At 49.6% G+C, this 24,130-nt stretch overlaps 1 protein-coding gene and 1 pseudogene across 3 annotated transcripts in view; one reads left to right on the top strand and one right to left on the bottom strand.

The window, feature by feature from the left end:
- The window catches only part of PTPN21 (protein tyrosine phosphatase non-receptor type 21), an 83,561-nt gene that overhangs the window by 18,098 nt on the left and 41,333 nt on the right, over positions 1–24,130 (bottom strand). For all 3 annotated transcript variants that reach the window (XM_075531453.1, XM_075531454.1, XM_075531455.1), the window contains exons 4-11: positions 22,510–22,607; positions 20,071–20,138; positions 18,892–18,962; positions 15,030–15,117; positions 14,437–14,525; positions 13,445–13,532; positions 12,601–12,680; positions 126–186 (exon numbers count right to left, since the gene is read on the bottom strand). In XM_075531453.1, coding sequence (XP_075387568.1) covers positions 126–186; positions 12,601–12,680; positions 13,445–13,532; positions 14,437–14,525; positions 15,030–15,117; positions 18,892–18,962; positions 20,071–20,138; positions 22,510–22,607 — 643 coding nt within the window. The remainder of the gene's footprint in view (positions 1–125; positions 187–12,600; positions 12,681–13,444; positions 13,533–14,436; positions 14,526–15,029; positions 15,118–18,891; positions 18,963–20,070; positions 20,139–22,509; positions 22,608–24,130) is intronic.
- LOC142426052 (centrosomal AT-AC splicing factor pseudogene) lies at positions 2,493–11,147 on the top strand (annotated as a pseudogene).

The following is a 24,130-nucleotide window of genomic DNA, read 5'->3' as shown; positions in this document are numbered from 1 at the left end:
AAATTATCAGGTACCAGCACATGCTGATGGTCCAAACTCAACATTTAAACCTAGTTCAAGGCATGTTATATGAAGGGCCATACTTCACCCAGAGAAGATGCCATCATGGTCCCCTTCTTTCTTACCAGCGACATCCTTGACGAAGACCTCCTCCTAATCGTGTTCACGGTGACAGGCTGCGTTTGCCTAGAACACAGGGCATTTCTTTCAGAAAAACTCGTTAAACAACTACACAATCTTTTAAGTTCTACCAAAATTAATTAAGGTCTAAATAAAAATTGAACTTTTTGAAGCAGAAAATAAAAAAATAATTACAGATTAGACACAACCAAGGAGAGTCAGTGGCCCCACTTGGGGCCTTGGTGTCTTCCTGCTGCCCCGAGACCAGTCTGGGGCGTGAGCCTCCTGCCGAGGGCGGCACCAGCAGAGGGGGCGCCAGGAGTGCGCGCCCCAACACTAACAGGACCAGCGAGGTGTGCCCCATGAGTGTGCAAGGACGCAAGTCTTTACAGAGAAAGGCTGCCTCGTCTTTCTCCTGCCGGGCAGCGGGCGGGGTTGAACCACTAGCGTTTTGGTCAGCGGCTGAGTGCTTAACCGCTGAGGGGGCCCGTTAGCAGCGGGGGATCAGATCATGGGGCTAGATCACCCACAAACTCAAGCCAGGAGAAGCACGGTGGGTGTGCATGTGTCCTGGGGCTAAGAATGGTCCTGAAAACCTCCGGGAAGCGTCCACCAACCACCAGCCTGGATTTTACCATGACAGACGCCGCCTGTCATCGAAAGCCAGTTAAGCACAGATTACCAATGTGAAGGAGAGATAGGTTTGTAACTTAATAACTTCAGAACTTGTATTTCCTCGAAGGAAGGTCAAGAAAGTGAGAAGTAGAAACCTCAGTTCACTGAGCCTGTGGTAACACCACACTGTACTCGCTTATAAGAAACCTCTCTCTGCAATGACTTGCATGCCCAACCAATGCAGAGCAACACAAACCAGGTTGACCTTCCCAACCTGGGCAGCTGTACACTACAGGGGGAAACAACAACCGTTTTCAGACACTGTAGATCAGGCTACACAGAACAGCGAGGGAGCCCTAAAATAACTGCCTGCCTGTGTGATGTGCTGCTGGAAGCGTTTCCAGTCTGAAGCAAAGGGGCAGGGCTTTGCTTCAATGAAGGCCGCCTGGGTCCTGCCTAAAACAATGCTGAAAATGCAGGCTTCCGTGTGTCCCCACTGTGTCCGAGTGACCCAACCAGAAGTCAGGGCAAAGGTCAAATTATTTAAAGGAGACAAGAACACCTGATGACCCATGAGGTAAAAGTCACAGTATTTAGAACTCAAGAAAACACAAGCAGGTACAGAAAGAAACAGGAACACACAGCCTGTGATCAGGAGAAAACGCAGTTCAAACCGATCACAAAATCACACTGGTGATAAGAACTTGAGAGCAATCGCTATGCTCAATAAAATGAAACGCATACATTAAGGAGAGACAGGAAAGATCTAAAAAGACCCAAACCCAACTTAGAGAAACTAGAAATCCAATTTCTGATATGAAAATATATATACTGGATAGAATTAACTGACAGTGACGAAGTAACTATCAGTGAAGGTGAACATGGTGATGGTGGGGACTATCCAAAATGAACCACAGTTAAAAAAAAAGAGACCAAAAAATGAACAGGCCAATTGTGTGCTGGAGAGAAACTTCAGGGACCCTTATAAAAACCTAACTCAGGTTCTGGAAAAGGGTAGAGGAAGGAGGAAGAACAAAAATACTTGAAGAAATAAGATTGGGAAAATCCCTAAATCTGCACTAACCTCTTACCTAATCTTAAAAAAAAGGATAAAACTGTCTACAATAAGGAGAAAATCATAAAAGTGGCCGATGAAATAGAGAGAAGCTGAGAAACAGCAAGTGACAGGAAAGGCTTTTCAACATAAACCAGAATCAGTGGACCCACGTTTGAAAGTAGAGTACAGGGGAGGAAACTGTGTGAAACTGACGCTCTGTCTGAAAACCACCACCGAATTCACCACAAAAAGCTCAAAGCCAGGGCTGTCAATCTGTGATTCAAAACAAAGGCACATTAAAGACTTTTTCAGACATGTAACATTCCAACACATACAGCGCTAAACTTCATAAAAAGAACCACAGGAAAGTCCTCTGAGAAGGAAACAGTACCAGATAACTCGGTCCACACAAAGGAAAAGAGAATTCTGGAAATGGTCACTAGTAAGTGACTTACTGTGGCCGTGTGCAATATGTCGACTTTATCTCGAGAAAACTACTGAAGGACGGACAACACAACAGTGGGTGAAGGGAGATATCGGTCAGTTGAAGACATGAAAAAATAATAATAATTTATAGATTATCAAGGGTTCATGAGGGAGGGGGAAAGAGGGATGAAATGAGGAGCTGATAAGCAGAAAGAAAATGTTTTGAAAATGATGATGGCCGGTCTCTGGTCCTGGGCCACGGCGCCGGCCTTTCATGTGCCCCTTGTGCCGCCAGGCGTTTTTCTGCGGTCGCGGCCACGTCTACAGCCGCAAGCACCAGCGGCAGCTGCAGGCGGCTTTGGAGCGGCTCCTGCCGCAGGTGGAGGCCGCGCGGAAGGCCGTGCGCGCCGCGCAGGTAGAGCGGTACAGGCCTGAGCACGATTGGCGCTGCTGGTGTCTGGTGCGCCCGGGAGGTGCGGCGACACCTGAGCCACGGCCACGTGACTGTGCTGCACGGGGGACAGCTGGAGCACCTGGCCAGCCCAGAGCACAAGAGAGCGACCAATAGATTCTGGTGGGAGAATAAGGCTTAGGTCCGGATGAAAGACAAGTTTCTGATCTCTCCCCAGGACTATGCGAGATTCAAGAAACCCATGGTGCGAGCTTTGGAGTCTTATGAGGAAAAAGAGATGGCGGCTCAGATCCGGGCGGTGGAGCACAGCCGGCAGGAGATGGTTGGGGCCGTGTTAGAGGTTGGTTTCTCTTGGCGGATGCAGCGCACCTCAGGCCGTGCCAGACCCAGAGGAGAGCTCTTCGGCGCATGCAAGCTGGGAAGAGAGCCACAGACAAGCATCTTCCAGCTCACAGCAGCCTTTAGCCTTGGGTCTGTGCCAATCCCAGAGCTGCACTGGATGGAGGCAGGGCAGGCTCTGACTTTCATTAGCCATCGGGAGATACCAGGCGTCGGCAACATCCATTCAGGAGCTACGCCTCCCTGCATGGTCCAAGATGAAGAACAGCGCTCTGAGGACCAGTCAATAAGACCCTCCTATGAAGAGTTTCTTAAACAAAAGGAAAAAGAGAAATTGAAGAAACTGCCCCCCCCCCCCGACCGAGTTGAGGCAACTTTGATCACAGCTCCAGCGCCAATGCCTCCTGGCTGCCCCCCTTGGGCGGGTCTGGAACAATGGGCGCCAGCAGGCATCAAGTCAAAGCAGAAGCGAAGAACAGACAGCAGTCTCGCAAACATCAAACCTCTCCAACGACCAAGCCAACAAGCCCTACCTCAACACACAGATGCAAGGACACATATACACCCGATTCTTTCCAGCTAATAAAATTTTATTGTTCAAAATGTAAACACAAAACCAAAGAAAATGATGATGGCAACAAGTGTACAAATGTGCTTGACATAATGGATGTATGATTGTGATAAGAGCTGTATGAGTCCCCAATAAAATGTTGGGGGTTTTTTAATTAAAAAAGAAAACTACTGGGAAAAAAAAACAAAGTTACCGTGGATGAAGGAAGAAGAGTTTTTGCTTAGTGGGCATTGGGTCTACGCTAGTGGTGGTGATTTAATTAGGTGGTGATTTAATTAATCAGTAATGGCGGCATAACACGAAGAGTATAATTACATGTAAAAGTTGTTGAAGTGAAGAATGAAGAAGGTTTTGCTGTGTTTTTTCTGCCACATTTTTTTAAAGTGCCAATAAAACTACAAGATGTGCGTGTGTGTACGTGTGTGTGTGTATGGGTATTTTTTACTTTGACAGTCAATTAGAAATATAATCTCACGCTCCTTCGATGGCAAACAGCAACTGCAAGCCCCACGTACAAGCGTAGTAGTGGCTAAGCTTTGGACTGCTAGCTGCAAGATCAGCAGTTGGAAATCACCAGCCCTTCCCACTGTCCACTCCCATAAAGCGGCAATTCTACCCCATCCTATAGGCGAAAAGACCGGTGGCCCCCGTGATAGCCTGGGAAACCTGCAGGGCAGGTCCTTTCTGCCCATCGGGTCGCAGTGCGCCGGAATCGACCCGGGAAGCACACAGCAGTAACCAACAACCTCAGTTGCCCATACGTCTTCATTATTTTTTTAGAGTTGTTCTCATGATATTTTTTAAGTGTACAGTTATCAGAAATACTAGTGGCAGTACTGTGCTTAGTAATCTGAACAAGTGATGATGTGGCAGTCTTGAAAAAGCATCGTGGAGGCGTGCACGTGCTCTTTGCTTTCGGGATCGGAGCATGCGAGCCACCGAGCCTCGCCACGCACACACTGGCCATGGGGCAAGGAGGAAGAAGCCCACGTCCAAAGTGATGGCATGTGTCGCCAGGATCCATACGGAACACAGTCGCTCTGCTCCAGGGAATGGGGTCTGCCTTTAACAATCGGAATCTGCTTGACATCGCGTAACTCTGAATGCCAGAGAACATTAAGGAACGTCGGGCAGACAGTATCGTGTACGTTGACAATTTTAACTCTTCAAAGCAGGATCCAACTTTGAATCAGCCATTAGGTTAAAAGAAAGGAAGACACAAAACTTCATGTGCAATCCTGGCAGAGAGTATTCAGAAAGTTTGTGAAAAATACTCATTATCCTTGAATTCCTTTTTTGACAAGAACTGTTTGAAGGTCTCAAGCGTTGTCTTTTTATCAGAGGCAGGTTATTTTGGGTTGTTCTTCTAATCATGGGAAGTCTGCATCCACACATAGGAACACGTTGGAGTCTTACCTGTGACGATGACCTGGCACGTCATGTTTCAGAGCCCTTCTTTATAGACCCTCTATCACCTAGTCTTGGCTCATGGCACTCATGACACGTAATTACTGATTAGAAACATTGTTTTTAATGACACCGAAATCACAAGCCAAAAAGGCAAAAGCAATTGGGCTTCATCAATCTTTAAAAATTTGTACATCAATGGACTTTATTAACAAAATAAAGAGATGGCCTAGAGGACTGGAGAAGACATTTGGGAGCCACATCCCTGATAAGAGTTCCATATACAGAATACATGAATATCTCTTACAGCTCAACAGTAGAGAGACCCAATCAATCCCCTCGAAAAATGGGCAAGGTTCGCGAACAGACATTCCGCAAAGATGATGCACAACAAATGGCCCAGAGGCACAGGAGAAGATGCTCAGGATCATCAGTCACTAGGGACACTCCATCCAAAACCATGAGATGGGACTTTGCCTTCACTACAGGGGGAAGTGAATGCTGGTGAGGGGGGTGAAGAAAGGGGAACATCCCCTGCCCCCCTTTGCTGGGGCGGCGGTCAGTGAAGCAGCTGCTGTGGAAAACGGGTGGCCCCTCCAGAAAGTTGAAGCCAGGAGCACCGTAGGGTCCCACACTGCACAGAAAGACCTGAAAGCAGGCACGCCAAGAGGCAGGAACAGTCCACCTGTCCATCTGCGGGCCCTGAAGGAGCCCTCGAGCCACTCTGCCGGAGCAGCGAGGTGGAGAGGACGGAGTCTCGGAAGTTTGCGTTCAGTCGGTCCCAGCCCCGCTCTCACAGATGAACTGAACGTTTGCTTCCCATGCAGAAATCTGAGAAAGTCCACTAGCAGCCAAGGCCAACAACGCCACGGTTGGCCAACCTGGAGTGAACATGAGACTGAGGTGTTCAATTCCCGACCCAATGATTTGCTGAGGGACGTCGGTGGCAACTCCCACCCAGAACCTCCCTCTGGCACTCTTGCCGGGAGACACTCCTGTGGAGGCGATCGCTACCCATTCCTGGCAGCCGGATGAATACCATCCCGAACAATACCCCTTGCACCTGCCTCAGGTTGCCTCACCATCGGCCCCAGTGGGCTGGAGAAGACCACACCAAGAAAGGCTGCTGGCCAGAGCAAAAGAAATCATTATTCTTATTTGTTGAAATTCTGCTCAGGACTGTGAAGGGATGATCTCCTGGGATCTGAATGCCAACCCCACGGGGCAGTCTGGTTAGTATGCTGATTGTACGGATGAGGAAACTGCTACTCGTAGAGATGAACAGGTTGCTCTTACACACGTGGCTAAACGAACAACAGAACTGGCACTTGGACCCTGACAGGGCTGCCACATGCCTGAGCCCGGCTTGCTAAACACTGATGGCTGGTCTGACCCCACCCCAGCCCAACTGACCTCCAAGCTGCGTGGAGACAAGGGGACCTGTGACCTACTGCTCAGCACACCAGGCTGCCCTCAACTGTGTGCTGAGCAAATGAAGGTCAGAGAGGGAAGAGGGAGGCGAGGCTTATTACTAAGCCTGACAGTGCAACTCCTATTTCTAATTTTCTGGATTTTGTTTGTGAGCTAATTGTGTTTTCTTTCTTACATATTTATAGAGAGGCGATGTATTTTTATGTGACAAACCGCATTAAAATGCCTAGAAAACAGTCGTCTCTCTGACTTTGTTTCTGTGCTTGCTATGACCAAAGGAAGGAAGGAAAACACGATTTGTTCTCCACCCTACAGTGGTTGTAGCCCAGAGCTCCCTGGCCGGGTGGCTTAGAGGTAGCTGGTCTGCTCTGAGATGCCTGCCCCCTCCATGCCCAACTTGTTCCCTCTCACCCTGTCCTGGGGGTGAGACTGGTAGACAGAGAGCTGGGATAGGCTTTCTGACCTCAGGTTCAAATTATCAGCTCATTTAATTACTAATCTAATTATAAAATGCTGGGAAGAGTCCCATTAGCCCCATTTTATAAATTTAAAAAATGAAGAGAGGCTATGATCGATATCATGTGTTCAAGGCTTAAGATATGTTAACAGATTAATCTTTTTATGCCATGCAAGTATCTTTTAAAAATAAATAACAACAAACAGGTCAAGTCTGTATAAAAATCAAAACACAGTCCTCAAGGTCAAGGTTAGATGAATGACCTAGGTCCAGCCCAAAACTCACTCATGGTTATCGAGTCAATGCCAACTCACAGTAACCCTGTAAGCCAAGGTAGAAGCGCCTCTGTGGGTTTCCAAGTCTGTAAGTCTTCCAAGTCTGTATCTTTCTTCTGCAGACGGTGGTTCTGAACAGCTGACCTTGTGGTTAGTCGCCCAACTGATAACTCACTACAGCACTCCTCAAACCAAAGCACTACTATATATGAGGCTAAGTCAAAGCAGCACTGCCACCAAATCATAGAACGTTTCTCAACACACCCTCCCCACCTACGTTTACAGACTTCTTGGTTGCTAACGGAAAGGCAGTGGTTCGAAGGGAGAAAGAGGTGGCAATTTGATTCCTTAAGCCTGGCGGCCCTGGAACCTGATGGGGCCAGTTCTCCATTCCTGGAGGGTCATCACGGGCTACAACTGACTTGGTGGCGGCTTCTGTTTTTTGACTGGAGGACGATAATGTTTTGATAGTTTGTTCCAGATGTCTGGTTCTCCACTTCACCAGAAAAGGAATGAGACCCGGTAACAACGGCTCCTTATTGCGCATACTCTGCAGCTGATGCAAGGCTACTGTTCATATCTCCGCAGGGAAAGAAGGACCAGACTTCAACCCAGTGCCCCAAGATGTGAATGCAAACATGCCGTCATGGAGTAGGGAACCAGTGAAGAGGTCTGAGGGGCCGGCCCCAATCCCAACTACATGGACACCTGCCCCTCCCCCCAGAAGAATTTATTTCAGAGAACAGCACTGAATCTGCAGCTCCGGGAGAGGGACATACTTATCGGAGCACATGGGAGCAGATGAAGACAGAGGAGGAGAGAGTGGAGCAGATCCTTGCCCACCAGGCCTTGAGGATGATGTTCCCGCTGAGAGCAGCCAGTTCACAGACAAGGCCACATGGCTGGCCGGAGTATGAGACATGACGTTCCTCACTGACCCATAGCCCTACAGGGGACAACACTGGAGACACAGTGTGGGAATTGTGCCCGATCTGATCCCACCACAATGAGGCAAAACATTAAGGGGGTGCAACAGAACTGCAAGGGAATGGAGCAGCGAGGTCCCCAGGGAATGCTGAAGGTGGACTTTGGGGCCAGGGCTTGGTGTTCCAACAGACTGGACTGGAAAACACTCCTTTGAACTAACTACAAGCTTTTTTTTCTTGATTTTTTTGGATTTGTTTATTTGTTTGCCATTTGTTTGTTGTTATTTTATTGTATATTGTTGATTGGCTTAGCTCTGTCTTGTTTTTGTGCATGTTACTATCTCCGCAGGCCTGTCTAAATAAGATAGGCTGGATGAACAATCTAGAGGAAAAAACAACTGGACCAACAGTTCTGGGGGGTCATGGGAGAGGGGGAGGTGGGGGGAAAGGTAGTGGTATTAAAAAAACCAGGGACAAGGGAATACAAGTGATCCAAATTGGTGGTGAGGATGGTCTAGGAGGCCTGGTAGGGCGTGATCAAAGGTAATGTAACCAAGAAGAATTACTGAAACCCAATGAAGACTGAGCATGATAGTGGGACAAGAGGAAAGTCAAAGGAAATAGAGGAAAGAGCTAGGAGGCAAAGGGCATTTATAGAGGTCTAAATAAAGGCATGTACATATGTATATTTATATATGAGGATGGGGAAATAGATCTAAGTGCATATATTTACAGCTTTAGTATTAAGGGCCTCCATTCAAGTATTCCCTCAATGCAAGAATATTTTGTTCTATTAAATTGGCATTCCATGATGCTCGCCTTCCTGACACAATCACTGAAGACAAAGCGGGCACATAAGCAAATGTGGTGAAGAAAGCTGATGGTGCCCGGTTATCAAAATATATAGTGTCTGGAGTCTTAAAGGCTTGGGGCGGCCATCTAGCTCAGAAGCAACAAAGCCCACATGGAAGAACCACACCAGCTGGTGTGATCACAAGGTGTTGGAAGGGATCAGTTATCTCAAAAAAATCATATCATTGTGAATGAGGGGGTGAGTGCAGAATGGGGACCCAAAGCCCATTTGTAGGCCACTGGACATCACCTTACAGAAAGGTCTCAGGGAGGAGACAAGCCAGTCAGGGTGCAGTGTAGCAATGATGAAACATACAATTTTCCTCTGGTTCCTAAATGCTTCTTCCCCCTAGCCGCCCCCCCCCCCTATCATGATCCCAAGTCTATCTTAAAAATATGGCTAGACCAGAGGATATACACTGGTACAGATAGGAACTGGAAACACAGGGAATGCAGGGCGGATGATCCCTTCAGGACCAGTGGTGTGAGTGGCAATACTGGGAGGGTGGGTTGGAAAGGGGGAACCGATTACAAGAAGCTACATATAACCACCTCCCTGGGGGATAGACAACAGAAAAGAGGGTGAAGGGAGACATTGGACAGAGCAAGATATGACAAAATAATAATTTATAAATTATCAAGGGTTCATGAGGGAGGGGAGGGGGAAGGGGTAGGGAGGGGCAAAAATGAGGAGCTGATGCCAGGGGCTTGGGTGGAGAGCAGATGATTTGAGAATGATGAGGGCAATGAATGTACAAATGTGCTTTACACAATTGATGTATGTATGGATTGTGATAAGAGTTGTATGTGCCCCTAATAAAACTATTTTAAAAACTTTTACTAAATAAAGACTTATAAAAAGAAAAGGCTGTGCTCCCCAAAGGCTGCAGACCTACTGCTTGAACCTCAGAACACATTTCTGCAGAGAAGTCTGAGGAATGAAAATATCTTTCCATTCAAATTCTCCATAAACTTTTTAAAGCACCCTTGAACCTCTCACCTAATTCACAATTTAAAAAAATACATTAAATAGAAAAGCAAACAACCAAGCCCTCATAATGTCACACAAGGTAAGAGATAGCCAGGTCAGCTCCCATGTACCTACCCTGGACCAGGACCAAAAACAAACACACACCAACCCAAAAAGCCCTCACTGCCATTGAGTCGTTACCAACTCACAGTGACCCATAGGACAGGGTAGAACTTCCCCTGGGGGGTTCTGAGACCATCACTCCTAACGGGAATAGAAAGCCTCTTTTTCTGCCAAAGAGCAGCTGGTGGTTTCAAACTACTGACCTCGCAGTTAGCAGCCCAATGTGTAACCACTATGCAACCAAAAAGCAAACCAACTCCCTGCCACCCAATCAATACCGACTCATAGTGACCATATAGGACGGGGTAGAACAGCCCGGAGAGTGTGTGAGTCTGTAACCGAAAGCCCCTTCCTTTCTCCCTTGGAGCAGCTGCTGTTTCCCAAATGCGGGCCTGGCTGATGGCAGCCCACTGCATAACCAGCATGGCACCAGGGCTCCCGGGAGCACCACTGAATGTAGCCACCAGGAGGAGCCCCCGCACACGCAAATGCACCGGAAAAAAACGCTACCAAGCAGCAAGCAAAAGAGGCTGCCCGACAGGGACAGGCCCTTCTCTGGGGGAGCAAGCAGTGATTACGGTCTTAAAAGCTTGCTAGTAGCAACAATGGATCTCTCTCTGACCAGAACACAGAGGAATACAGAAAATCAAAGGTTCAAGGAAACAATTAGCCCCAAAGCCTAAGGAGCCAAGCAAACTTCAGCTTCCAAAGCCCTGTGGCAGAGGAGCGAGGTGAGCCTGGCTAGCTATCACTGTGGACCACCTCAGACGGGGATCACAATCGAGGGGCCTAGAAGGTCACAATCTCAATAACAGATCAGACTTACTGGTGGGACCCCTGAGACCATGGGGGGCGCGGGGAGGTGTCACCTTTCTGACAAACAATAGACAAGCCTATACAATGAACAATACCATCCATGAGGAGTACACTCCTGAGAACACCAACCATAACAGACCAGAAAGGGTCACAGTGACCCAGCAGTAAAGCTCAGAGGGCAGGGAGGGGCAAGAAAGAGGACAAATGGAGAGGGAAACCCTGGAAAGGGGTGGGAGGAGAGTTGTTACAGTGAGAGGCTGCGGTCAACCGCATGAAGCAAAGTGTCTCTGTACACGTTCACCCGCACCTCCACTGACCACCTCTTGACGGGCAGTCTGTCCTCCCACTAGCCCAGACGCTGACCTGCAAGCAGAGGGGAGTCCACCGGCGGAGACGCCATCTCGGGGGCTCAGTGGAACAGAAGAGGGCAAGGGGCACAGAGATGGGCAGTGGTGCACAGAGAAGCCACATGCTCGAGGAAGCGGGCACATCTCACCAGACACCGACTGCAGTGCGGGGGCGGGGGGGGGTGAGGACAGTGGCAGGAGGAGAGTTCAGGCCAAGGAAGGAGCGAGCCCTGGCAGCGTCCCTCGGGGTGCACAAGGAGAAGGAATGAGGCAAGGGCCTCGCACTCACACTGAGGGCATGATGGAATGCCAGGGGAGAGTTTTAAGACGATGGTCATGCCTTAAAATAAGATCATGTGGCCGCCTTGGGGGAGGAAGCTGCAGACAGGGCAGGCACCGAGCCAAGTGGCTGCCCCAATATTCCAAGTGAGAGGCCAAGGCGGTTGGCATGAGGTGGTTAGCAGATGGGGTGGAGATGTATTTGGAGGTGATGGCTGATAGAACATGCTGATGAAGCACACGGGGGATGAGAAACAGGAATCCGTGAGACTTCTAGATTTAGGCCTGAGGAACTAGGGGGACTGGGTGTCACGGCAGGTGCAGGGACAGGACCACCAGGAGGGAGCTGAGAGCCCTAGAGTAAGCAAAGCAAATCTGAGGTGGCTCTTGGGTCCCCAGTGGAGATGCCAGGAGGACAGCAGATGCAGGCGTGCAGAGCTCTGAGAGCCGGGCCGGGAATCAAGGGTGCTGCCCTGCGGGGAGCCAAGGTTACTGTAGCCGTGAGATGGGTGGAACCCCTAGCAGATCAGAGCAGACAGAGGAGAGGTCCCCACAAGAAGCAACGGTCGAGAGCGAGGAAAACTGGAAGCCAGTGGTGTCCCGGCAGCGAGAAACATGGCGTTCGGGCAGGTGCCTGGGTGAGGGAGAGAACTCGTGAAGCGACCAGACTGGGTGAGGGTTATGGAGACTGGCTGGAGAGAAGGCGAGGTCACTCAACTCTGTGGAGGCTCTCGCTGCGGGGGAACGTGGGGTGAAGGACCAGGGCTCTCAGAGGGGAAACCTCATGGATAGAGGGTGCTGCTGGGAGTGCCGAGTCAGCCTCGAGCGCACCCCAGATGGCCTGGGCAAGGAGGCCCGCGTCTTCAGAAGGCTGCCCAAAGCCCATCTTCTCTCAGTGCTCCAAACCTGACCCGGGCATGACTTTTTAAAAAAGAACACCCTTTTAAAAACTGGTCAAACTTGTTGAAAAAAATCTTTAAAAGACAGATATGCAGTGGTCCAGAGCTAAAATAAGAGGGGGTGGAAGACTTGTATAGTATGTAAACCTGACAAGGTAACATGGAAATCAGTGTCGTGGAATAAGAGGACGTGCTCAGGACAGGGTTTGCTTGCCCATCTCCCACATGGACGCTCACAGCAGCAGCCCCTCCCGAGGTCAGGGGCCTGAGAAACTCACAGGCTGCACTCGTTCAGTCTGTAAAACTTCTGCCGGGCAGTACACAGTCTCCACACGTATTTTGCTGTTTCCATGTCTTCCTAGCAAACAAAAGGGCATAACATCACATGACAGGTCACCGGAGGACAACATAACGGGGTGACATACTACACCCAAGTCTTCCATTTTCAAAACTCCCATCGGGATTTACAGGGCCAATTCCACAGAAGACAAATGCTCTGGTTCTTAGTTTAAGATGACTTAATTTTTTTTAAATGCTAGAAATACCAATCTCCATTCTTGACTAGTGGATCATTAAAGGTAATTTTCAACAAAGCACTTGGCTCCGAGATGGGGGATTGCCTTTGTCAAACACCGCTACGACCCTATTTTACCAACAGAATGAAGGAATCAGCCCTTGGTTTCCCTTAGCCAGTTCCTTAAATTTCAAGGCCCAGACAGTGTGTCTCCAACCCAATCCAAGCCCGCTGCCTCATCATGTGCCTGTACACAGAGCAGAACTGCCCCGAGGGCTCCCACGGGTGCAGATCGCTGTGAACCTGCCTGCCACAGCGTCCTTCCGCAGGGCTGCCAGTGGGTTTGAACCGCCAACCCCTTCTGGTCAGTGGCTGAGTGCTTTAACTAGTGCCGCTACCAGGGCTCTTGCCTTCTCCAAGGACTCTCCAGTCTTTCCACAATATTTACTCAACGCTGGTATTTTGCCATGTGCTATGGTGCTGATTATTACAGAATCGTGTAACATCTTCAAGTACTTAAAAAAATTTGGAGAATGTGCTCTTCGCCATGTCATGCCCAAGCACCACCCGTCCCCACCCGCCCCCACAGACTCGTAGTGTGGACTCACGGTTTGAAACTGGACGGTGTCCTCTTTACTAGGCAGCTCTAAAGCAAAGAAGGCCTTGTTGTGGGACATGTTGGTAATATCAGACCACCTGGAGAACAGCAGAGAGAAGAGCAAGATGGAGGAGGTGGCGGGAGGTGGCAACTTCCCCAAGTTGGATTCCCAAGTGAGGATGTGTGGAGCAGTTTAGAGAGGAGAGCTGGCTTCACTACCATTCATTCCCTAAGGGTCGGGCGGCACCAAAGTTGGCTGCAAAGAGGAAATGCAAGCGCATAAAGAGAGAAAGAAACTGCAACATCTCCTAAGCCTGGTGATCCTAGGGGCAGCCAAGAGCTCATTCATGCATCAACACAGATGGGCTTCCACTACACTAAAGCCAGTCTGGTGTTGGTGCTGAGGTACAGAGCACGGCAGTGGGCGGGGTGGGGGATGGGGGGACAGGGAGTCAAAGCAAGCACGTGCTATGCACATCACTAGACTCAAAAGAAAGGCCTAGATTTCCCCCCAAGAAACCCAACCCACTGCCATGAGTGCTGGCCATTCTGACTCATCGCAGCCCTCCAGGGGAGAGCGGCAATGCTCCACATGGTTTGGGAATCTGTAGATCACTATGGGGCAGTGAGCCTCGTTGTTCTCTGGCAAAACAGCTGGTGGGGCCGAACCTCCGGCCTTGTGGTTAGCAGGAGCCCTCTGCTTAGCCCACTGCACTAAGAGCTCTGGGAACCAGACATGAAATGCAGAATGCACATAAAAACAAACGGTGGCCTCAGGGAAGCACTTCCAATCCACAGTGCCCCTCGAAGGACAGAGTAGAGCTGCGGCCCGCCCCAAGGGCTCCCAAGGCTGCTCTTTGCAGGCGCTGGCCGCCACCTCTCTGTCTTGGGAACAGCTGCTGGGTTCCCGCAGAGCTGTGCCCACTGTGCCACCTGGGCTCCTCGGGGCAAGAAAAGGTCCCCACATCTTACACACAGGCCTGCACAGAGAGGTCCATGTACCTGAAGGTCAGCGGTGGCCGCCCACTCTTGTGCTTCACGAGGATCCCCTCCAGGCCGGCGCAGACGCAGACGTCGCTCCCTTGGCTATCCTAAGGGGGGAGAGCAGAAAGCCTCAGAAAGCCTGACTCCCCAGAGACTCCACTCCCTCTGCCCCTCCCGGAACCTGCTTCTCAGCTACAGCTACACAGTCACTCTCCTGAACCGCAGTATCCTGCAATGTTCCAGCCGATTAACAGAGATGCAAGTGGAGAGTCCCAGTGAAGGTACTGGGTTTCAAGCAGAGCTTCCGACAGATTCATTCCCCACCCCTTTCGAGTTTCCATTTGCACCCCATCGATACTGAATCACAGTCTAATTTCAGCAAGACGCCCAAGGGATGCTTACAGAAGTCTTAGAGCCTGCTGAACACAAGGATTCTGCTTCAGCACATCAGGGGTGGGCGCCCGTCTCAGGGTTGAAGGCACAAAGTGCAAAAATAAAGTGTGTGGGGCTACAAACCTACTTGGACAATGTCAGACTTGTCTTTATACATCGGAGCCCCCTTGAACCTGGGGAACACGCTGCAGAGCGTGCCGCCGCCGCACCAGCCTCACCTTGGCATTGTAGCTCTCTTCCCCATAGCCGTCCATCCGCTCCACCTCCTGCATGTACAGCATTTCCGCATCAGGGGCTGGGAGCCCTCTGCGACCCAAAAGCAGGGAGGGAGACTATTAGCAAAGTGGAAAATACTCTCCTAAAATTGAGCACAGAATACTGAGCATCCGTGTAGCATAGAAGACTATCAATAGCCACCATGTGTCTATCAGTTACAGTGGTGCAGTGGTTAGGCATTGGGCTGTCATCTGCAAGGCCAGCAGTTCAGAGCCAGCAGCTCCAGTGGAGAAAGACAGGGATTTCCACAGTTAGAGTTTCAGAAACCCATCTGCCTCTACTGTGTCTTCTAGGGACGCACTATGAGTCAGCATTGACTCAATGGTCGTGAGTGTTTATCAATTTTTCGTACCGGAGTAATTTGTGTGTTGCTATGATGCTGGGAGATATGTCACTGGTATTCCAAACACCAACAGGGTCGCCTAGAGGGAACAGGTTTCAGCGGTTTCTAATGAAAAAGAGACTGCAAATAAGGGTTAGCTATCCACTTCAGAGGGGTAAGCTGCTAACAGCCTGAGGCACAGGCTCAAAACACTGTCGGATGATAAAAACCTCATGAACATTGACGTTTTTAATGTCTCAGGACATTGTCCGAGGCTGTGTCAGAAGATGAGCCCCCCTGTCAGACAGCGCTGAGCAGAGCTGCCTTCTCAAAGCAGCGTCAAACATCCTGAATGACACGGACGGAGGAAAGCCTGTGGGAGGGACGTCCTTGGGGCCTTTATTCACTCATGGGCATGCCTCAAAATGAGAAGAAACAGCTACAAACAGCTACTAATAACCATGATTTGTAATGTACAAAGTGTGAATCTAGGGAAATTGGAAGTCATCAAAATGAAACGGAATGAATGAAGATTGATATCCGAGGCGCTAATGAGCTGGAATGGACTGGCACTGGCCACTTGAATCAGATAAGCATATGGGTTTTTTATGCTGGAAATGACAAAATCAAGAGGATGGCATTGCATTTAACATAAAAAAGCCATTTCAAGATATATCTTAAAATACAATGCTGTCTGTGATAGGATTATATCTATCCACCTTCAAGCAAATCCTGTTATTCAAATTTATGAACTAGCCACAAAAACTAGTGAAGAAATTGAAGAATTCTACCAACAGCTTCAGTTTGAAACTGTCCAAACATGTAATCAAGATGCACTGATAATTATTGGCAGTTGGAATGCAAAAATTGGAAACAAAGGGGAAGTGCAAAAGAAATATAAGCTGAGTTTTTGAGCACATTTTTAATGTATTTTTGTGGTAAAATTAGGTGCCTCAGCTGATATTCGGGTCAGCTTATACTCGAGGATATGTGGTATATGGAAAGTGTGGTCTTAGTGGTAGAAACGAAGTTGAAGAGCACATGAAAGAATTTTGCAAGACCAATGGCTTGTTAATCACCAATCCCTTTTTTCTGTAACACAAAAGGTGACTACACACATCAACTTCTCCAGATGGAATAGACAAGAATCGAACTGGGAAGAGATGATGGAAAAGCTCAATATCAGCAGCTGAAACCAGGCAGGAGCTGACTGTCCAATAGGCCACCAATTGCTCGTATGTAAGTTCAGGACAAAGTTGAAGAAAATAAAACAAGCCCACAATAACCAAAATGCGACGTTGAGTCTATCCCACCTAAATTTTGAGAAGCTTTCAAGAACACATTTGATGCACTGAACAGGAATGACCGAAGACCCGATGAGCTGTGTGCTGACATCAAGACCCCACTTCATGACCAAAGTCCAAGGTCATTAAGAAGCCGGGAAAGAAAACAAAGACCAAAATGGGTGTCGTAAAGGACTCTGAAACTTGCTCTGAACATGCTGAGAGTGAGTTCGAGGCGGCCCTACCCATCTTGTTGGAGGAGCCCTGGTGGCATAATGCAAGATGAGCTGGGCTGTTCAGAGCCAGGGCAGCAGTTCGAACCAACCAACTCTACAGGAGAAAGTTGAGGCTGTCTGCTCCTGTTGGACTTAACAGCCTCAGAAAACCAAGGGGGCCGTTAGACTGTCCAATAGGATTGCCGGGAATCCGAGTCAACTCAATACTTGTGAGTTACTCCTTTTGCCTACGAATCCTGGCCTAGCCAGGCTAACATCAAACCTTTACAATCTAGGCAGGGGAGGCAGCTTGTGGAAATTAAATAATTCCAATAAAACCTTCTTCAAAGGAAAGCCAGCATTTCTTCTAAGCTATCCAGTGACTGTCTACTACCTAAAATACCCGTCATCACCGAGCATAAGTTAACTGCCAGGTGCAGGGACTAAGGGTTCGAGGACAGAGGATAGAAGCCCCTTTCAGCATGGAAGTCTGCAGGGAGAAAGGCAGGAAGACTACCAGGTAGCCAACATCTCATGAAGGCTTGTCTCTCCACCACCTTCTCCCACTGCAACCATCCAAAATGCTGCTGCTACTGTTGAATACATGTGTATTCCCCCACATGTTCTGAGTTTTTCCCATGCTAATTCCCCTTCCCGGGGCACCTGGAAAACCCTTGTGAACCCAGACACCCCTAATATTGGGGGTGTGGCCCCTGCATTTGTTTGCCACCTGGTGCAATTCCCCCAAGCGTACATCAGATGCCCTGCCCAGTGCCGACCCAGACTTGGCTGCTGCGCTTCTGCCACACAGGATCTGTGTGGCATCTGGATCGCTTCTCCTGGCTGGCTCTTCGGCTGCCAGGCAGGGAAGGCTTTCCTAAAAGGTGTGGGGCTATTCATTCTCAGTGTGCCCACAGCATCCAGCGCTCTGCCTCACCCGGAGCACCAGTACTGAAGATGACACAGGCAGGAAAGTGGGTGTTGCTCTGCCGGGGGTGGGGGGAGGGGGGAGGGGGAGGGGAGAGTGTTTCATCTGGGACAGCAGATGGCAAGCAGAAAAGGCAAGATTTAATCAACTTGTGGGAGGCCTTAGCCTCAGGGTAATGAACTCAGGCTATCAAAGGGCAAGAACACATCCGGGAGCATCGGAGAAGAGGTAAGGGGAAAGAGATCTTTACAGAAGAGGCATCTGTGAGGAACCGCTGGGGGGAGCAGACTTGGTGATGAGCTGCGAGGCTGGTGGTTCAAACCTGCCGAGAGGCACCTCGCGAGACAAAGCTGGAGGAGCCGTCCCCGGAAGGTCACCCTGCGGAGCACCGCTACTCGGCACACATGGGGGCGCCCAGCTGGATCGGCTCGATGGCAGTGACCTCACCATCTCCATGAGCAAGGTAAGGGTCGAGTGGGAAGCGGTTAGGAGGGGAATGCGGTCTGAAAGGAGAGTGAAGACACTGACCGCTCTAATTAGACAGCTCGGGGCTAATAGCCCATGTCCCTCATGTGCTGCGTGTCGACCTCTGGGCAAGTCACTGAGCCCTTTTGAGCTTGCGTTCCTATCGCTACGAGAGAGGTGCTAATATTTACTTTAGAGAGTGGATATAAGAACGGATGGATGGATCAATGGGCAGTTCAAGGTATTTTACAATTCCATTTTCCACAAACGTTTTACACACGTGCATGTACACACACACACACACACCCGGAGGAGGACAGGAGAGAGTACAGAAACGTGGAACTGCACGGCTGTTCGGCTGAGCTGAAGATGGACCTTGATGCCCACCGCCCTTCAGTCACTTCGGACACATGGCCACCTTATCCAGTGTTCCCAAGCCTTCGCACATCTTTTGGGAGCAGACAGCCGCATCGCTCTGCTCTGGATGGGCTGGCAGCACACAGGTTTTAATCAAATGGTGTCAAGGCATGGTCCCGAATTGAACATGCACGGATTTTACACAATCTCCACGGCTTATTTCTGCACGCTTACCTGTATTTCTGATGTAGCAAGGCCACCTTTTGGGTTGCTTCGTCCAATACTTTATCATCTTGTAGCCAGCCCTGAACAAAACACACGGCAGTAAGTACATAAGCAAATCAATACAGTTTCTTAGGAGGAATCGTGAGCTACTATTTCCAACTCTTGTCACTGTCGGGCAAAACTTTGAGTAGGCTTCACAACGTGGGTGTTGTGCTCAGTTGAGTATGTAATCAAGGCTCGAGAACTCCTTAAGGAATGAAGGGGCTTCTACCAGGGAGCCAGAACAACGTGTCTTTTCAACTCAGCACCAAAAGTTCCAGCCGACTTCTAGCAGGTGGCTCTCTCCAGCAGGCACTTCGGAAGCCAACAAGGGCGCAGCACCTGGGCATTCTCTGCCCTCCAGGGGAGGCACTCGGGAAGCATTCTGTTGTCTGCTTTGTTCGGTGCCGTCGAGTCGTCCTGACTCACAGTAACCCGTGTGCAAGAGAACGAAACGCTGCCAGACTCGCCACCATGCCCACGAGGCCACTGTGAGAGCCCCCCCCGGGGGGGGGGGTCCGTCTCGTCGAGGGTTTTCCTCTTTCTCGACAACTCTCCAACTCAATGGCACCTAACCGCAACTACTCCCTTACCACGCACAACGAACCCCGGCGTCGTGTCAGAGTGCGTGAGACCACGTCTCCACCCGCTCCCTCCTAAGGAGCTGCGTGGCTGTAGCCCCTCCCAGACAGACCCCCACGCCTCTGGCCATTCGTGGTATCTAGCATTGCCTTATTGGCTTGGTTGACCATCAATTCCAACAGTGACTCAGAAAGCAGTGTGATTCTTATAGTCAATCCTTTTCATTCCTGAGAGTGAATCAAACTCATTTCCACCTAGCATTGTGTAACGTCAAGTCTTCAGGTAAAAGGACATCGGATGCTGGAGTTACTCCTGACCTGCGACTCACATCAAACACGAACTTCGTTTCCCTGGCCACCGCCCGTGATGACAGGCCCTTCTGCTTCTGTGGGTTCCAGAGGGCCCGGAGCACAACCCCCTGCCTCCGGGACAGCGCTCACACTGAGTGCTCCCTGACTTCCTACCTGTTGGCTGCCTGCTCCAGGAAGTCCAGACTACATTTCGGGGTTCAGGAAGGAAAGGGGATGAACAGTTCTCAAAAGGGAATAAGGTAAAAGGAAGTCTTACCACAGGAAACAGGGCAAATTTCTGAAGAAAGTCTTGAGATTCATACTGATCAAAGTCACCAAAGTCGGCTGCAGAAAAGGACAAAGGTTCACATGTCACCTCTGGTGCATTTGCCTGGCAACACATGCAAAGCAGAATCGCGCGCGCGCACAGCGCTTGTCGATAAGCTCAGAAGTCAAATCCGTCTTCACACAGTTGTCGAAGGTTGGCATTTCCAGAGCAGGGTTTAGGGAACGTTAATTCGATAGATCGGTGAGTCTAAACTGTTAAAACTGCCTCTGGTAAACGTGGACAACACCTTCCCAATGACAGAGAATATAATCTCATTTCAGGACAAAGCCACAAAGCCTACACTGTGATCCAGGCGTCCATTCAAAGCCACCCCGCAGCCCAGCAGGGGGAAAGGCCTGGTAAGGGTTACAGCCTGGAGGGAAGCCACTCTACTCTGTCACTGTGGAGGGAGGGGCGTCTGCGTCAACTCGGTGGCATCTAACCAGGCTGCCAGCTCTGTGCTTCCAGCCGCACTGCTCTGCCTCTCGCCCAGCCTTCCCGCGGGCCAGCAGTGCCAGTGCTGACCTCTGAGCAACGGAGCCAAGGCAAGGAAACACGTTAAAGGGAGATCAAGTAGATTTGAGATTTTAAAGGAACAAGTTGACAGAGCGAAGGGAAAAAATGCCTGAAGGATAAAGCCCTTACAGGCAGAGGATACTCTCAGGAGCATCAAAGTGCCTGGGAGGCGAGCGTGGCTGCGTGGCTCCCAGGCACCTGTTTGTCTGGCACATGTGCCCGAGCCTGCTAATGTCTGCAGGAAGGTCCTACGTGTGCTTCTGCTTACGCGTCAATTCCCAAGGCTGAAAGCTCACTATTTGGAGAAAGGAGTTCCATCACGTAGGTACAAGCTGCCCAAGCGCATGCAGATTAGGCGCGTAAGGGATAAAAGCCTTAATCCAAACAGGTGAGAGGCAAACACCTGCGGACACTCTCGGGTCCCAGACACCTGTTTATGGAACCAGTGAGAAGGAAGCCACCTGAAAGCATGAGTGAGCACGGCCTCACCCACTCACCCACGGGGCAAGGGGTCATCCTAAAACAACGGTAACAGCAGGTTAAGTACTTGGATGAGACGGGCATAATCGGGAATGCTTTAACAAGGAAAGAATGCAAAATTAAGGAATGTTCGCATGCATAAAGTGTGCAGAGTCCACCTCTAGAGCCACGAAGGCAGGATGGACTCCTAGAACTACTGGCCTGATATCTTTAAACCTTAAGCCCCAAAAGACCTCCCCCTGGTGATGGGTACAGGCTTGGGTTAGGCTGCTAACTGCAAAGTTAGCAGTTTGAAGCCACCAGCCGCTCCACAGGACAAGGAGGAGGCTGTCTACTCTCCGAGTTGCTGCTGTCTCAGAAACCCACAGAGGCAGTTTTAGTCCGACCTACAGAGGCGCTACGAGTTGGCATCGACTCAATGGCGGTTTTTTGGAAAGTCTTTTTAGAGCCAAACAAGAGTTTAACTTAACTGCGATGGGAGAGGCGGTGGCCTGTTAACCACCAGGTCGGTGGTTCAAACCTACCAGTCCTCCAGGGGCCAGGGAGAGAAAGAGGAGATGGTTGCTTCCTTAGAGACCTACAGCCTCAGTGACCAACCTACACCGGGTTGCTGAGTCAGAACCCACTCGGCAGCGGTGGGTTTGGGTTAATCTGTGATCACACTGACGTAAACAACTGGAAGCTTAGGGGACAGAACTCACGTTTACGTCCATACGAGGAAAACACCTCAGAAAGGAAAAAATTCAATAAAGTAAAAAAAAAAGAAAGAAGGACGACATGGTGGTTCAACCTGAGGAGCGCATCGTGTCGGTGAGGTGACTGCAGACACCGATAATTGCTGGATGTGTTCCTGAGCATACTCCCAAAGACAAACTCGATCCCCCGTTCAGAGGCGCCAGAACCAATGCTGTTAGTGTTTGCCAGCAACGAGCGAGCAAGTGGGTAAAGAAAACAAGGACTCGGTCCTTAGGGGACCTCCTGCTTCTGTTGAGGTGCATGTGAACTTGGGAATGGACAGGGGTGATAGCTGAACATGCACATAATTCATGTCAGGGAACTGGACACGTGAACATTACTGAACTGTCAAATGCTTTGTTATATATTTATGGGTTTGTTTCAAAAAATTCCTTAAAACACAGATATAGGCATATATATGTACAGATGTTTCTATTAATGGATAGTTCACTCTGGTGTCACGTGATACTACAGTAACCTTCCAGAAGTCTGAGATTTCATTGAAGTTCTCCAAACCAGGTTGCTTAGTTCACCGAGCAGCCGTTCACTAATAAAGAAACACTACTGAAGGGGCACGCAGAGAGCCAATGAGCTGTAGAATTCCTTGCTGCTTTTGTTAAAACACACATTCTGGATGAGATTAATGTCTTTATTTACCTTGAACAGCTAAGCCTGCTAGCTGAACTGCTTGTTCTAGTGAACAGGGAATGTTTCCTTCCAAGATATCTTTCTTCAACTGCAAATAATACTGATACCTATCAAAAAAGGTCAAGTTGTCAAAGTCAGCATCAGAATTACCTTCAATCAAAATGTGTGCATTTTACTATAACTTACCATATGTACTCGGGTATAAGCCAACCCGAATATCAGCCGAGGCACCTAATTTCACCACAAAAACTGCATAAAAATGTGCTGAAAAACTTGTCTTATACACAAGTATATAATACCAGGTGGTTTACCAAAATGACTGGAAGTCCCTTGCTCATATTCACAGAAGTGTCCACACACACACAAACACGATGTAACTCATGCCGTGAGCCATTTATCCTTAACTGTAGATACTTCAGGGCTAAAGCCATGGCTACCTGGCTCGCTCTGTAGGACTGTCCTTGATGGTTGGAGAAATACACATCGGTGGCCAGTCTTGTTCTCTGAAAACACTGTCTGTTAGTGCGGACATATCAGAGTTGGCAGATCGACTCCATCGTCTAGGGCCACTGTGAGTTGGAATGACCTCGGCGGTGTGATGGATTCGGTTTATGGGTTTACAGAAACTGTCCCCCCAACTAGAACATCCCTGTGCACGTTCACCAGAGAGTCAGCTTCCTGAGCTTTCCCATTCAAGTCTCCCATGTCCTCAGGAATCCAGCGCGCTCATTAAAGCATGTGTTGTCAGAAGGTACTATGCGCATTTGCTACACCAATCCACCAGCGGGAGCGGGGCAGCCCCTCCAACCCAGGATGAGGGCATACTCACCAGCGTAGCCATCACCCACACTGACCCACCTTCCCAGACCACACCCCATGTCGCTTTAACACATGTTTAAATAAGGGAGTCTACGTGGCCAGTCCCTGCTGGCTCCCCCCACCCCTTGGCTCCCACTGCTCTCTTCAGTAAGGACCTGTTTACAGTCAGGGGGGTTAGCGGGAACACCTGCTCCTGCCTTCATTGGCTTTCCCCTCTTCCAATCATTAACTGACAAGCACAGTACTTAAAACACAGCATTCTTCCAACAGGGGCAGAACCGGGTGCTAACTATGTGCCCAAGCAAAGCCAAGGAAAGCTGGGGGTGGGGGTGGGGGTGGGGTGGGGATCTAGGAAAGAGATGACATGTAGGAACAAGGAGCAGATACAAACAGATCCTCAGACAGTCTGAACACAGGAGGGCAGTCAGTCACCAGACTACAGGGTAGGCGTTGCTCCCTGCTGCTGGGGACAATAAACTATTTCTCCCTGAGGCCTGTGACCAAGCTTTCGCACCCTACCAATAATGGTCTCTATCAGTTGAGCCAGGGAACAGGCCAAACCAGTTCTGTGACATCCAAAGTTAAGTTGCCATCCTAAATCTAGGATCCGCCCATCTTGTCACATGTGTACCCCCAATCCCTCCTCTTCCTTCTATGTGGATACCCCTAGATCACCCCCTCCCATTACTGTATTACCTATAGCAGAATCCCATCCTGTGACGTATGTCTTCACCTGTAATTAGGGGGCTTGCAGGTCCCCAGAGAATATAAAAGCCTGGGCTAGCATTAAAGATCTCTCTCTCCCTCCACG

Source organism: Tenrec ecaudatus, chromosome 14, assembly GCF_050624435.1.
Source record: "Tenrec ecaudatus isolate mTenEca1 chromosome 14, mTenEca1.hap1, whole genome shotgun sequence".
Lineage (NCBI taxonomy): Eukaryota > Metazoa > Chordata > Mammalia > Afrosoricida > Tenrecidae > Tenrec > Tenrec ecaudatus.
This window is presented reverse-complemented; position numbering and strand designations above follow the sequence as displayed.